Raw genomic sequence first — 15203 nt, 5'->3', positions numbered from 1 at the left:
AATGGAAATTCCTAATTGATCTTGATTTTCTGTAAACTGATATGTCAGGCTCCAAAAATTGAATAGGCCGATGACCTATTTGTTTGTTTTGATAATGTTTTCTTTTCTTTAGTTATTGTGAAATTGTTATTTTTATTTTATTAAAGTAATTAAATTTTACTTCATTCTCATTTGGTTTGCACTTTTATGGTGGTAGCCATGTTGTTGATCATTCCTAGGCAGGTTACTAGCCATCTCCACAAATGATGTCAGTCTTCTGTGAGTGTGAAAGGTGGTTACGTGTAATTATTAGTATTCTTAATCAGACGAAGCAAAATGCTGTTAGGTAGCCTCTTGTTACTCTTGTTTACATCAACCATTCTGTTATTTTGATGACAATTTCCAACCCGCTGCCTTGTTTTGGCACATAATACCTGCCTGCCTTTTTGACTATGTATTCTACCTTTTTTCTCTGCAGTTCAATTCCATTAATCCAATTATCCAACCCGCTATATCCTAACTACAGGGTCACGGGGGTCTGCTGGAGCCAATCCCTGCCAACACAGGGCACAAGGCAGGAAACAAACCCATAGGCAGAGTGCCAGCCCACCGCAGGGCACACACCCACACACCAAGCACACACTAGGTACAATTTAGGATCCCCAGTTCACCTAACCTGCATGTCTTTGGACTGTGGGATGAAACCGGAGGAAACCCACGCAGACACGGGGAGAACATGCAAACTCCACACAAGGAGGACCCGGAGAGTGAACCCAGGTGTCCTTACTGCGAGGCAGCAGATCTACCACTGCATCACCGTGCCACCCCACAGTTCAATTCCCAACCTTCCCAATTCATATTAACTACAGTATGACAGAATCAGCCATAAGTGACCCTAAAATTCAGTAAGGAGATACAGAACAACTTAGAGAAGAAGTAAAATCCATTCATAAACTGTTCAAACTCCTTGGTAAACTCTCCTAAATTAAATGTACAGGAATTAATGCATTTACATATAAGGCAGATGCACTAGATGATGTGTAAAAAGTTTGGAATATGCCAAGAGGAGCATAAACAAGATGGAAAACTAAAAAACTCATTTTACCTAAAATATCTATCCCTTCAGAAGAAAAGATAACTGCTATAGACACTCGTAGAGCTGACATTAGTTTTAAAGAAAGATAAAGAAAAGTAATGGCAGGTCATTATTTTGTATTTATTGCACATAATGTGGACACATGGTGGCTGCATGTGTTCATATGAAGGGCCTGTTCAATAATGTAACTGGTGAAATCAGCATTTGTCGCCAGTACACATTTTAAAAATGTCTGTTATTGCTAATTTAGTTAGAGAAAAATAGAGTTCTTTTAGCTATGTTTGATTCTCAATCTGCAAAAAAGCATTTAATCAAATGGACATTTCACTAATTAAAATGTACTAAACAACCCATTTAAAGTAATGTTGCAGATTTCTTATGTAGATGGTGGTCCAATTGGTGTGGGCTGATTGGGATTACCCTTCAATTGCATCTTCTGGTGGAAATTTTGCATTCAGTAAATATTTCATTTTATGTCTTAGATTCAGATGGGCATAAAATAATTTTCAGATTTATTTGTCTACAAGCACATTCAGCTTTGATCGACTGGTTTAATAAAGAAATCATTGTTGGAGGAGTATTGTTTTCGTTCCCTTTTAGCTCATAATTCTCCCCAGCAAGTTTATTGTTGTAATACAAAACTATTCCCCCCAGAATATAACAATATAAAGATACGTATGTATACTAAAGAAAAATCCTTAGAATTATTACCACATCATGTGATGACTGTGCTATAAATGTTTTACCTGGTGTCTCATCTGGAAACTAAAGCAGTGGAATAATTATATACAAGAACCTTTTCAGATTTATTAGACCCTCGGGCACTCCTCTTGGAGCTGACTTTTTGTTTTGTTTTTTTTTCTTTGAGAGTAAAGCATGTTTCACTTCACCCTTGTTTTGATTATATGGAGTTACATAAGATAACTATTAAAAAAATGCTGTGGTCTGCCTCAAATGTCATTTTTTCTCAATCCGGTTACTGTGTCAACTGTGTTTACAAAATTGGCACTCAAAAATGATTTGAATAAAATGTAATAACGTGTAAAATTTCCATTTAAATGTATTGAGTTGTTTATACTCAGTTTAAATTAGTTTTTCTAACCAGAAGGAATTATGTGAATATAACATATTAGAGTTACTCGTGCATATTTAACGTGACTGCTGCAAACATAAAACAGATCTGTTAAACCAAATTACTGAATGTTCACAAAGTTCAAATATGTTGATTGCACACTTGTGCATTGTATGATATGTTCCTATCAGTTAATTAAACCCAAAAAGTAGAAATGTTATTTTCACATCTTAATTAAACTTCAAGTCGCCTGATCACTAACCACAACCACTTTATTATTAAACTAGGGGGCATACCCCCAGCTCGCTTCTCTTGCATCTCTGCCGCTCGCGCTGTAAAGAGGGGCCTGAACGCACCCCAAGGAGACGCAGTTGCACCTCTGAAACCCCCTCTTAAATGGTGATACAATGGGAAACAAATACGTTTTTTTTTACCTCCTCTTTGCTTGATCAGCTGCTGGCTTGCTGCTGCCGTGCCGCATGATCTGCATCTTGTGTGGCACTTCAAACATTTAAAAACCTGTACAGCAGCTGTCGTTGTCATCTACTCTTTGGCTTTTATTTCTGGCCCCGGGCGTGGTTAAATCTTTTGGCACAAAGTCTCGTCTCGCGGGACGTGAGTTCTTGATGCTTTTTTAGTTTATAATTTAAAAACGAAATAAGAATCTGAAAATCTAACAAAATCACATTAAAGTCTGATAAATTCTGAAAAGAATAATACCAAACATATATATGTAGGTTTTAAAATAAGCCTGATTTAAAGTGTGACAAAAAAGTGACATAAAATCGTAAAATTGTTGCACAAAATCATTGTACTTTTAGGCTTAGGATTTTATATAGAGAGAGCAGATAATATTGCCAAGTATCCAATCACAGCAAAATAATTGTGGTAGATGTTCCAGACTGTCAAAGACAAGCGAACCCAAAGCCACCTTCATAACTGCATAAACTATTGTTGCTTAAAATACTGTTATGTCCAGTCTTTATCTTTCTCTAATGTTACATAAATGGGTAAAGATTGCTAAAACTGTGCAATATCTGTACAAAAATGGGGTTCATTCAATGCAAGTTAGCTCAGCTTATGCTTATAAGGTATTCTTTGCCATTAAAAATAACCCAAAACTGCTCAAACATTCTAGAAGACTCCTTAAAAACAGCTCCATATGGAATCCTTTTTCCTCACTAGAAAATGTAAAAAGAAAATCGCCTGATTAGGGAGCACTGCATCCTAACGTGATTGGTGATTCTATACCAATGAAATTCATTTGGCTTTTATAAACATGAATTAACTGAGTTATTATGACAACCAAACTAATGATGTCAATTGTAATAGAAACAGACACATAAAGCCCACAAACACACTTGTTTTTACTCGAATCAACTTAAAGTTGCTATGCAATGACAAATTTTCCTAAAAATCATCATTAGATCTTAAAAACATATTCATTTTGAGTAAAGTCAGCCTAAGATAATTGGATAATGGCAATCTACTCTAAAGATGATTTCTGTGAGTAGCACTCCTAATTAATCCTTCTTAATGTGACACCAAAGAAATTTAAGTGAGTTGTACTAGAAATGGCTATGTAATGCCTTAAAGCCTTCCCATTCTGAGTGAATTCAGTGTTAGCTGAGTAATAGCAACATACCTCGAGACTCATTTTGTTCAGTGATAAGTGCTTATTCTTTAATTTGAATTAAGGAAGGTGATGAATGGAAGCCTGTGGTTAACACTGCCACTGATCCCTACGAGTATTAGGTGATGGCATATGGGCTCGCTAAACACAGACATATTTTAAATTATATTTCAATTTTATTTTTTGGCATTTATTATTGGTCTGTATCTTAGTTTACATAAATAGTTTAATTATTTCCTCTAATTTCAAAGATCATGTTTATCATGTTCAAGAAGTCCTGTGAAGGTTAAATGCTAACAAAGTACAGTAGAACCCCAATTATATGAGGTGATGTGGACCGCTGCTACTTTGGATAGCTGAAACGGATGGCCACAGCCATTTCAGATTAAAAATTACGGATATAAAAGATCTTGCCAATTTATGTGTTATACTGTCACTTTTAAGCCTCTTTTCATACCTTAATGAATTTAATGTTCCTTGATTTTTTGGCACAATGTTCCACAGTTGCCTCAGCATTAAAATGTCAGCAGATGTAGTGTCTTCCTGCTATTTAATATACAAAAGTGTTGATTCAAAGGCAATTAGACAATCTATATGGGAAACCTTATTGGAATGTTTGTGCAGTTCTCATTGTCATATAAACACACAAATCCTATGTGAAATAGTAGAGCATGTGTACACGGTCAATGCCGGTGACACACTGATAATAGCTGAGGGGTGCAGTTGGGAAGGAGTGAGTGAATCACAGCCACATTCCCACAGTCACCAGCTCTTTGGCCGCTTGCTCAGTACAGTCAGAGTTAAAGGTGTAGTATTTATAGGCTTGTTACGGTATTTATGACAAAGCTTTTATGAATTATAAGGAAAGAAGTGTATTATACTGACAGATTTGCCTCAGATAATGCATATCCTTGGTAAATCTGGGTGGGGAATAACTGGCATTCTACTGTATTTGTAAAAATAGAGAGGTGTAAATTTTGTAAAACAACTATTGTATTTCTCATTTATAAGATATCATTCTAAGCAGTACTTCTCCCCCTAGAATTTCCAAATCCTCAGAATCTCCTTAGTAGTCCCAGTTAGTGCTGCAAGGTAATCCCGACTCTTTAATTTTGGATTGCAGAGCTCACAGTCTGCCCTTATGTATATCATTTGGTTTAACATGGACAGTGACAACTGGATCCACGTGTGCTCCATCCAAGAGCCCATACTTACTTCTAGGGAGGTGTCACACCTGTGTACCCAGAAATCAACATATTGTACGAGTCTTTGTCTCTGTATCCTCCTAACAATTGAATCCCCCACTATTACAGCCTTTCAATTTCTTGGATGTGGTTTTGAGGTGGCTTGTTGGGGTTCCTCATGCCTACCTAGTGACTCCAAATTTGCAGGGTTACCAGCCAGTTTCACAATATCCTGGAAATTCCATTTCTGGGGTTGATGCCCCGAGACAGTGTACACCCTTTGCCTTGCATCAATCTATGTTTGATTGTGACCCACCTGTCTCTACATGTCTGGTCTGTGACGCTTGAAGGGTGCACACCATCTCCATAAAGGACATATAGGCCAGGTATGATAACTCTCTAGTATACACACAGCGACCCTGAGCTCGAGGAGCTGGATCAGTTGGCTGCTCCTGCAGATGTAGCTTTCAAGGAGGACTGGCTCGTTCAAACCATCTCCAAAAAGTCCATCATCCAACAAGGCTTACATTGTGCTGGCCTCAGACAGGTTGAGAAAGGCTTGCAAATGTATTAAAATTCAAAAACTGAAATCTCTCATTCATATAAGCATTTAGACTCATAGTTCAGTGATTTGTAGAAGCCCCTTTGACAGAAAGTGTAGCTTTGTGTGTTTTTGTGTAAGTCTCTACAAGCCTTGCACATCTGAATTTGAGCAGTTTTGTATCAGTCTTACCAGCAGATACCCTCAAGCTCTGTTAAATTGGATGGGAAGCATCGGTAAACTGGTCTCTGTGCAGATATTCTACAGAGTTTACCTCTTAGCTTCCGCTGGGCCACTCATGAACAGTCAAGAGACTTGTCCCATACCGACTCTAGTGTTGTCTTGGTTGTCTCCTTCAGGACATTGTCAGGCTGAAAAGTCAACCATCGTCTCAGTCTGAGGTTGTGGGCACTCTGCACAGGTTCTCTTCAAGGACCTCTCTGTATTTGGCTTCATTAAAGCTTCCCATAATTTTGATCAGTGGCAATCCCTACCACGGAGAAACATCCCTAGTGCATGATGGTGGCATCACCATTTTTCACCGTAGGGATAGTATTAGGCAAGAGATGAACAATTCCTGGCCTTAATCAGACATTCTTTTTTGGAGTTCTGCCCCAACATTTCGATTTTTGTCTTGTCCGACCAGATACTCTTTACCATCATGCTCTCAGAGTTCTTTAAGCTGTCATATGTCTTTCACCCAAGAGTGGTTTCTGTCTTGCCACTCTACCATAAACACCTAAATGATGGAGTACTGCTATTCCTTTTTAACAGGTTATCTCATGTTAGCAGAGGAATTCAAAAGCTCTGATAGAGTGACCATTGGGTTCTTGGTCTCCTCCCTGACCAAGGCCCTTCTTGCCTAGAGACTCCAAATGGCCAATCCTAGTAAGAGTCTTGCTGGTTCCAAACATCTTCCATTTCATAATTATTGAAACCACTGTGCTCCTGGGAACAGTCAAAGCTTGAGAAATGGTTTCATTCCTTTGCCCTGATCTATGCCTAACTACAATTTGATCACAGAGTCCCACAGAGATTTCTTTAGACTTCATCGCTCCTTTTTTGTCCTGACATGCAGTGTGAATTGTGGGACCTTACATACACAAGGTTGCGCCTTTCTAAACAATGTCCAATCAATTCAGTTTGGCACAAGTGGACACCAGTCATGTTCTTGACACATATCATGGATGTTTAAAGCAAATCCACCATCTGTGGATCTGAATATTTATTTAAAAAGCAATCTGTAAACCTTTATGAAAACATGTTTTCACTTTGTCATTATGGGTTATTGAGTGTAGACTGATGGGGAAAAAATGGAAAATGTATCCATTTAAAATTAAATCTGTAACGCAATAAAGTGAACAGAAACTAAGAAGGTCTGAATACTTTATGAATCCATGGTATGCTTGAGTAACACGTTTCTGTGTCGCACAATACATAAAATCAAATGAAATTGTTAAGTCATTTTTATTTTATAATTATTTCCCAAACTGTATGTATGTACAGGCACTATATGCCTCTTGAGCTTAGCTGTGTAGAGAGGTAGTAAATATCATAGGTGTTGACAGTTCACACTGAAGACGACTCTGTATCTGACAGGATGATAATGTAATTGAGTTAGCTGAGGTGTAAAGCGATCCCTGAGTCTGCTCTCTAGTGGTTTTTGAACTTGTTACAGTCTGCCGCAACCACAATATCTGCTCACATGTTCAACTTCTGCCTACAATTCATTTAAATAAGAATGTCTTTAGTTCCTTGTGAGTTCCTCTGTGTTGATGTTGTAGTGTTTGTGCTGTAATCCTGGAAAGAAAAATTTGTTGGTCTTGTATCTAACATAATGTGTTCTGTCCAAAATGCCTAAAGAAATTAACATGACAATATCTTTGTTTGTATTCTTTAGAAAATGTATTGGTGGAGTTAATTTTAAATGTATGTAATATGTTTTTTGTGGTCATGCTTTGTAAACTTAATTAACAATATAAGCATAGTGAATATATTTTATACAATTTTTTTATAGACCACCTTTCATTGTGAACACAACTTTAAATCTCTATACAAAACAGTTCATGATGCGGTAAAGAGCAGCAAAAAATTAGTAGGTGTAACAAGGAGAGTCCCAGAGAAATGCTGAGGGTCTTGAAATGTGAAGCAATGAAATGAGCTTACATAAGAATTGATAAACAGGTGGGTGTGGCAACACGCTGTATCAGCACGTGCTCCTAACCCACCTCTCTATCTGTCACTCTGCTTATGCAAAATGTAGAGGTTTTGATTTATGCCCATTTGTGCTGCAAAACACAGTTTAGTCCATTTTTGTTTTTTCAACTGACGCACATGCAACTTGTGTGACTTTCTCTTGGTCACACAGCAAGCTTCAGGTCTGAGAACTTAATCATGAGTCTTCTCATAACATAATGTTGTGTTAATCATGAAGCCACACTACCAAACACCAGGCACAAGATTCTAAATGTATCTTTTATTTAACAAAGTACCTATAGATCGCCTTATTCTTCCTGATCACCAAAACCTTCCTTTCCTCCACTGTTTCCGCCCCGGGTGAGTTTTGTCCTTCTTCACTCCCAACTCTGACTCCCCGAGGTGAGGTGTTTTAAGCTGGACCGGGGATTACTTCTGACATGTCATCATTGTACCCAGGAAGTAGTTCCTGGTCAGGCAGAAGCTCTTGCTGATAATGGAACCTCCTTCCAACAGCAGCCCCTTGGGGTACAAGTGAAGCACAATAGGGCTGTCCTCTAGAACTTTAACTCCCATGCAGCCTTGTGGATGTCCAAATGAGGGCCATGCAGAGGGATGCCACCATGAGGCAATCTCCTTCTGGCCTTCAGTTATGCAGGAATCTCTACCAGGAAAGGGAAGAATAAGCAACCCAGTCAATATGTCCTCCTATCCATATTGTCCATTCATTATTGAGACCTCCTGAGCATGTAATGGAATGTCATCCCTACCAGCTGAAATGGCACCAAATTCATATCCTCCTTTACACTTTATATGATAGCTGCATAGGCAGTACTGACTAATTTTCACTTTCACATACAGTATAAGCTAATCTTGAACACTTCTCTAAACTGGCCTTTGTTAATTTCTGTAGGTGTCAAGGAATCCCATCAGATTGGCATTTATAAAATCATTGCAGCAATTCTTCATTTGGGAAATGTTGAGATATTTTCAGAAAGAGATGGAGATTCATGCAACATATCAGTAAGTATGGAATTCACACTGTTGTTTGAAATAAAATTGGGGAATTGTAGAATTGAAAACAAAATTTGAAAGTTATGTTTGATATTCATGCGTCAAACTCAGATAATTTTAATTAGCCTTTTTGGTATGGAAATATTCTTTTACTAAACATACAAAAGGTAGAATGCCTTAAGAATAATGGTTTTATTGTTCAAAATGTCTTTACCCTCCAGTAGTAATTAAAACAGTATATTTCATGTAATGACAAATATAATGTGCCAGCTACACATCCACCCTGTACACAGTTATTTCTATTTATGTGTGGCACATGTTTGTAATTGAATTGAATTGAATGTAATTGATGATTAATGAGACTTGAAATTCCTGGGCAGTATATGGGCAGTATATATATTGTGGAGCCGACCCGGACACAGACAGGCGGACATGTTGTTACTCACCACCACACGTTTATTATTTACAACCCGTGGCCCCCAGATCAACCAGGAAGGCGGCCCCCACGTGATCCAGGGTGGGCTCTGACCCTCTTCCGGTCCCTCACGGCGTCCCGGCCGGGCCGTTGCCCCTGGCATCCCTGACAATGCCCCACAGCCAGCGAAGACCACTCATGGGAAAGAGCGACCCGTCCCACGAGGGCAGCACAGCCCCGAAGTGGGTCCTACTCCAGGACAGCTGGGGTCCGGTCCCGCTCTCCAAGCAGGGACAGGGGCGGAGACGCGGCCTGAGCACCACCACTTGGTGCTCCCCCCTCTTACCGGCACCCCCTCCGAGGCCTCCGCACCCCTTTGGTCGGAGCCACTCGCTCCCTTGCAGCCTCCTCCGGCCATGGCGGCACCCCCTCGCCAGCAGAGAGTCCTTCCTGCAGACGGCCCGTCTCCTGAGGGCAGGTTCCCAACGAAGTGGGTCCTACTGCCAGTCCGGCGTCCGATCCTACAACAGATAGGAAACAAGGGGCAGAACCGCTGCCTAGACACCATTTCCCGGCGTCCCCAAGTGCCACACACTGGCAGCGTTCTCCCCTCCATCCGACACCCCGGCACTTGCCTGTTCGGCACCCTCTCCGTGGGTTCCATGTCCCTCCTTTCGCTGGATCCACAGACAGGACCGCCTTCGGTCCGTTCATCCCCGCTGACTTCAGGGTTTCCCTCTGCCCCTGCAGAGGGCGGCCAGCTCTCTGACGGGTGCAACCAGCACCACGTCCCTTCCTGTCGGAGGAATCGGCACACAGCCTCTCATTCCCCCTTCCACTCTGGGACGCCATGACGGTTTGAGACTCCTTAAGAAGAAAGAGCCTCTTTCCCGTCTGCGTCCCTATAGTGCGACGCAAGACCGCGGCCGACTAGGGCCGGAGGGCACTAGGACCCGGGGCACTCAGCAGCCCGTGTCCAGGCAGCGTCCTCACGGACTCCCCCCTCGCCACGCGCACAGCTCGTTGCGCCACACCTATTGTCGGAGGGCTGCTTACTTGAAGCTGATCATTAGCATCACAGCCATGTTCAGCAGACCCTCCTGCATGCTGTACGGAGTCGGCTGTACTCACCGTCTCCGCCGTACCTCTCCGGCTGGAGATTCCAGCGTCGCGCCATCTCGTTGTCGCTAACGTCTTCAGCGCCGCGAGCGCCTTCCTCTCCAGTACCAGCACATCAGCCCGGAGGGCATGTAGCATCTGCAATAAATGCTCCGCGGGCTGAAGGCATGCCTCCAGCTCCGCCAGAGCAGCCGGCAAAGACAGGAAGTTAACCGACGTGGAGTCTACCTGTCTGTCAGCCTCCGACGCCGGCCACTTCCTGTGGGCCTTCTCCTCTGGCCCAATCGGGTCTCCCCCCTGCCCGTGATGGACATTCCTTGGTCCCGCCTCTCTGCACTCATCGGCGGGCACACAAGACACACCGTCCAATCTCGTGCCTATCAGGGGGAGGGACTTCTGGTCCGCGGCCATCTTGCCCCCCCTTCTGCGGCGGCGACGTGCTTGCCGGCAGCCTTGCTGTTGCCAGCGCCTCTCGAGCTGCAGCGTCTCCTCCTACGCAGCCCTCGCGGCTGACGCTGGGCTGCCGGAGCCCCGCAGACCGGCATGCACCCGCCACCAACGTGGATCCGGGAAGTCCCTGCCTGGAAAGAAGAAAACACGTGGGGGCCGGCTGCCACTAGGCAGGGAGCTCACCTCCCCGGACTCGTCAAACCGAGGACACCTCCTCGGCATTGCTTTTCTCGACACCATGCCGTCCCGGGCGCCTCCAGCAACGGCGCGGTCCTCGGAGCCCTCTGCACTCCTGGTAGGCACGCCGCCCGCCCACATCAGGGAAATATGGCCTTCATGCGGACCCCTGGCGGTCCGTGGGATTCCTTTACGTGGGTGGGATCCCCTGCTGCGCCGGGCCGTCCACAACAAAATTTTGTTTTACAGCTCCTCGCCTTGTAACAGGCGGAGCATCCTGCCGACTACGCCAGATGTGGAGCCGAACCAGACACAGACAGGCGGACATGTTGTTACTCACCACCACACGTTTATTATTTACAATATTTACAATGATTTGGTCACTCGGACCCAGTTCAATACAGTGCACAAACCCCAACACACACAGTCCTGGCTACAAATGCCTTCTTCTCGGGCCGCCTCCACTCTCCTCTCTTTCCTCGTCCTTCTTCCACCCGACTCTAGCGCTGAATTAATGGAGACGGCCCCTTTTAAACAGTCCCCGGATGAGCCCCAGGTGTTCCCGGCTGTCCTCCCGGCAGCTCTCTGGGTGCTGTCCTAAATCTTCCCCCCAGCACTTCCTGGTGTGGCGGGAGTGCTGGGGTAACAGGTCCCCAAGGCATTGAGGCACCTCCTGGCGGTGACCATGGGCCCCTACAGGGTGGAGCTTCCATGCTCTGTACCCGTGGCCCCCAGATCAACCAGGAAGGCGGCCCCCACGTGATCTAGGGTGGGCTCTGACCCTCTTCCGGTCCCTCACAGTGTCCCAGCCGGGCCGTTGCCCCTGGCATCCCTGACAATATATATATATATATATATATATATATATATATATATATATATATATATATATATATACTGTATATATATATATGTGCATTTGACATGTAAGGTATGTCACATTTATTCAAAAAAGCTTTTTTACAACCACTACAACAAAACAAAATTTGCCATTTAGATTGCAGGTAGAAATGATGGATTACACAGCATTATTGTGAATACACAGGACATTGATGATTAATGTTATTTCAGTTGTATTGCAAAATATTGCATTAGTGTTTAGTTTAGCATCATTTAGTTATTGTCAATAAATGAGAAATAGACTAATGAATTTGAAAAAGGATGAGCCTAACAATAAGCAGACTTTGATGAACATGCCAGACGAAAACATCAGTGTACAATTAAATTAAGGTAATAAACTGTCAAAAAAGAAATGTGACAGAATCGGCTTCTTTCCCATAACCATGAGAAGGTATTGTCGATCCTTTGATGTTTAAGAGAGGATTTATTCCCAGATCTACAAAATGTATATAGATCAACCAAGTCTAGCATTCCTAGACATTTTATCCTCTTGCTGCTCCATCTTTTAAAATCAAAAGCACCCTAGGGACCCTGCCAAGAAACACATGCCTGAGCGACCACCGCACCAGCTATGAAACACTTAAGAGGCTTTTAAGAGCTTATATCAATTCCCCTATTCTAGGCTGCCTAGACTGATTTCAGTCCAAAGAGCAGAATTATGGATAAAACCATCTCATATTCTGCTGACCCTACAAGACATTACTAGACATTCTCTCTGAGGCTTTATCACGTCTCACACATTTTAGCTGAGAAACTGATGGATCAATTCTCTTTGGACCCTAACTTGGTGGGGTGGATTCTAGACTTTTTAACAAACAACACAAAGTGTGAGTGTCAATGGCTGTTTACTCTGATAGCCTAAGTATATTTGTTGGCAGTCCGCAAGGTTTTTGTTTATCTCCTCTTTTGTTTATCCTGTATACAAATGACTGCAGGTGTTCACACAAGGGTAGACATATCCTGAAATTTGCAAATGACTCTGTCATTGTAAGTCTTTTACAAGATAAGAAAGAATGTGGACCTGCTGTCAATGAGTTTGTACAATAGTGTGATCACTCTAATTTACGACTTAATATATCTAAGACAAAAGATATGGTTGTAGATTTCAGGTGCTCTCCATTATCCACTGTCTCAACTTGTTAATTAAAAGGGAGACAGTGTAGATGGTAGAGCAACACAAATATCTGGGAACAAACTAAAGTTTGATCTTAACACAGTGCAAATCTGTAAAAGAGGGGCAGTCACGATTTTCCTTTCTTAGCAAACACAACTGTTTTAAAGTGTACAACACCATAATGACACTTTTTTATAAGTCCTTTATTGAATCCATTCTTACATTTGCTTTTATCTGTTGGTTTGGCAACCTCAGCAATAAGGACATAAATCATCTTAACAACATTATAAAAACTGGCAGTAAAATTATTGGTTCACAGCAGATGTCTATCACGGAAATGTATTGCAAACAGGTTAGAAAGAAATTCTGTCAGACAGTCGCCATCCTCTTACTCTAAATTCCAGCTGTTGCCATCAGGCTGCAGATTTAGGTTCCCAAATGTAAAGAGCAACAGATTTAAAAACTCTTTTATTCCTAGAGCTATAAACATTTTAAGTTACTTGTAAGATAAAGGGGCGGCACGGTGGCACAGTGGTAGCGCTGCTGCCTCGCAGTTAGGAGACCTGGGTTCGCTTCCCGGGTCCTCCCTGCGTGGAGTTTGCATGTTCTCCCCGTGTCTGCGTGGGTTTCCTCCGGGCGCTCCGGTTTCCTCCCACAGTCCAAAGACATGCAGGTTAGGTGGATTGGCGATTCTAAATTGTCCCTAGTGTGTGCTTGGTGTGTGGGTGTGTTTGTGTGTGTCCTGTGGTGGGTTGGCACCCTGCCCAGGATTGGTTCCTGCCTTGTGCCCTGTGTTGGCTGGGATTGGCTCCAGCAGACCCCCGTGACCCTATTCGGATTCAGCGGGTTAGAAAATGGTTGGTTGGTTGTAAGACAAAGGTTAAAACCTGCATTATTATTTTGTGTACTGTTGAAAATAATTATTCTTCTTTGTTTTAATCTTTATCTATTGTATCTCGTTAACAATATCTTCTGTTTTTGTACTTTCCTGCTGCAAACAAATTTCCCTCTGTGTGTAATAAAGTCTACCTAAACCTAAACCTAAACGTATCTGCATGAGACATTAGAACAAATTGTCTGTTTGTTAAGTAAATGAGCTTGATGGACTGAATGGTCTGCTACTGGCATATTTTCCATACATAAATTTAGTGCTTTTTACAGTGAAATTTAGTTGGTGAAGAAAGTTACATTTTTTAATCTTTTATTTAGGGCATCACACAGTAAGGAGACCTGGGTTTGCTGTGGAGTTTGCATGTTCTCCCTGTGTCTGCATTGGTTTCCTCCGGGTGCTCCAGTTTCCTCCCAGGGTCCAAAGACATGCAGGTTAGGTGCATTGGCGATCCCAAATTGTCCCTAGTGTGTGCTTGGTGTGTGTGTGTGTGCCCTGCGGTGGGCTGGCACCCTGCTCGGGGATTTGTTCCTGCCTTGCGCCCTGTTTTGGCTGGGATTGATTCCAGCAGACCCCTGTGACCCTGTGTTAGGATATAGCGGGTTGGATAATGACTGACGGACCGACCTTTTATTATTTAGATTCACACACTTTGTTTATGTATATTTACCAACACCTTTTTCTTTCATGCCCTTTATGTGGTCTCAAAGTGATTATTTAACATTACAGTTCTTTCCCTCAGGCACACTTTTGAAACAAAACAAAATAACATGAACTTGCCCCTTCCTGTATTTTACTAATTCTAAGAGGATGTGGAGCCTGACAGTGCATTTGGGATCTCAATTAAACAATTAATTGTAACAGAAGGGAGGGTGAAATGAGTCGGCCCAGTCAAAACAGGGCTGGAGAGCAAAGGCTGGTGCTTGTACCTTAGTGAATTAGTTACCCCCATGGAATTTAGAGGTGAAATATCCTAACTGGCCAACATTTCTAAAATCCCCTGAGGCATTAATCATTTCAATAGTTAGGATTTGTTTTGACCCTTCATCTGCAGCATATCACTGTGGTTTCAATCCTCACTGACATCTTTATATTCTTATTCCTTTATGACTTTGTTTAATGCAGTATTGCAGTGGAAGTTGTAATTTACAAGGTGCCTTTGCCAAAATCCTGCCAATAACTTATACACATTCATTTGCTTTCAACTTTTCAATAATTCTGGTTAAAACAAGAGTATTTGATACTTGTCAAAAAGAAAGGGCTGTGCATTAAGAAGGCAAGGCTGAGTAAAAGATTCTCATTTACAGTATTACACACGAGAAGATTCACCCAGCAAATGGCATGAGGCAGGCCATTAGGATGATATAAATGCACAGAAGGAGAGGCTGTAGAGAATGCCAGCCTCCACGCTGAATCAGCATTTG

The 15203-nt window shown here is 42.3% G+C and overlaps 1 protein-coding gene across 2 annotated transcripts in view; it reads left to right on the top strand.

The window, feature by feature from the left end:
- The window catches only part of myo5b (myosin VB), a 537981-nt gene that overhangs the window by 334800 nt on the left and 187978 nt on the right, over positions 1-15203 (top strand). For both annotated transcript variants that reach the window (XM_039750391.1, XM_039750392.1), the window contains exon 9: positions 8615-8724. In XM_039750391.1, coding sequence (XP_039606325.1) covers positions 8615-8724 — 110 coding nt within the window. The remainder of the gene's footprint in view (positions 1-8614; positions 8725-15203) is intronic.

Source organism: Polypterus senegalus, chromosome 4 (assembly GCF_016835505.1).
Source record: "Polypterus senegalus isolate Bchr_013 chromosome 4, ASM1683550v1, whole genome shotgun sequence".
NCBI classification, from domain to species: domain Eukaryota; kingdom Metazoa; phylum Chordata; class Cladistia; order Polypteriformes; family Polypteridae; genus Polypterus; species Polypterus senegalus.
Note: the sequence above shows the minus strand (reverse complement) of the source record. Positions and strands in the feature narration are given on the sequence as shown.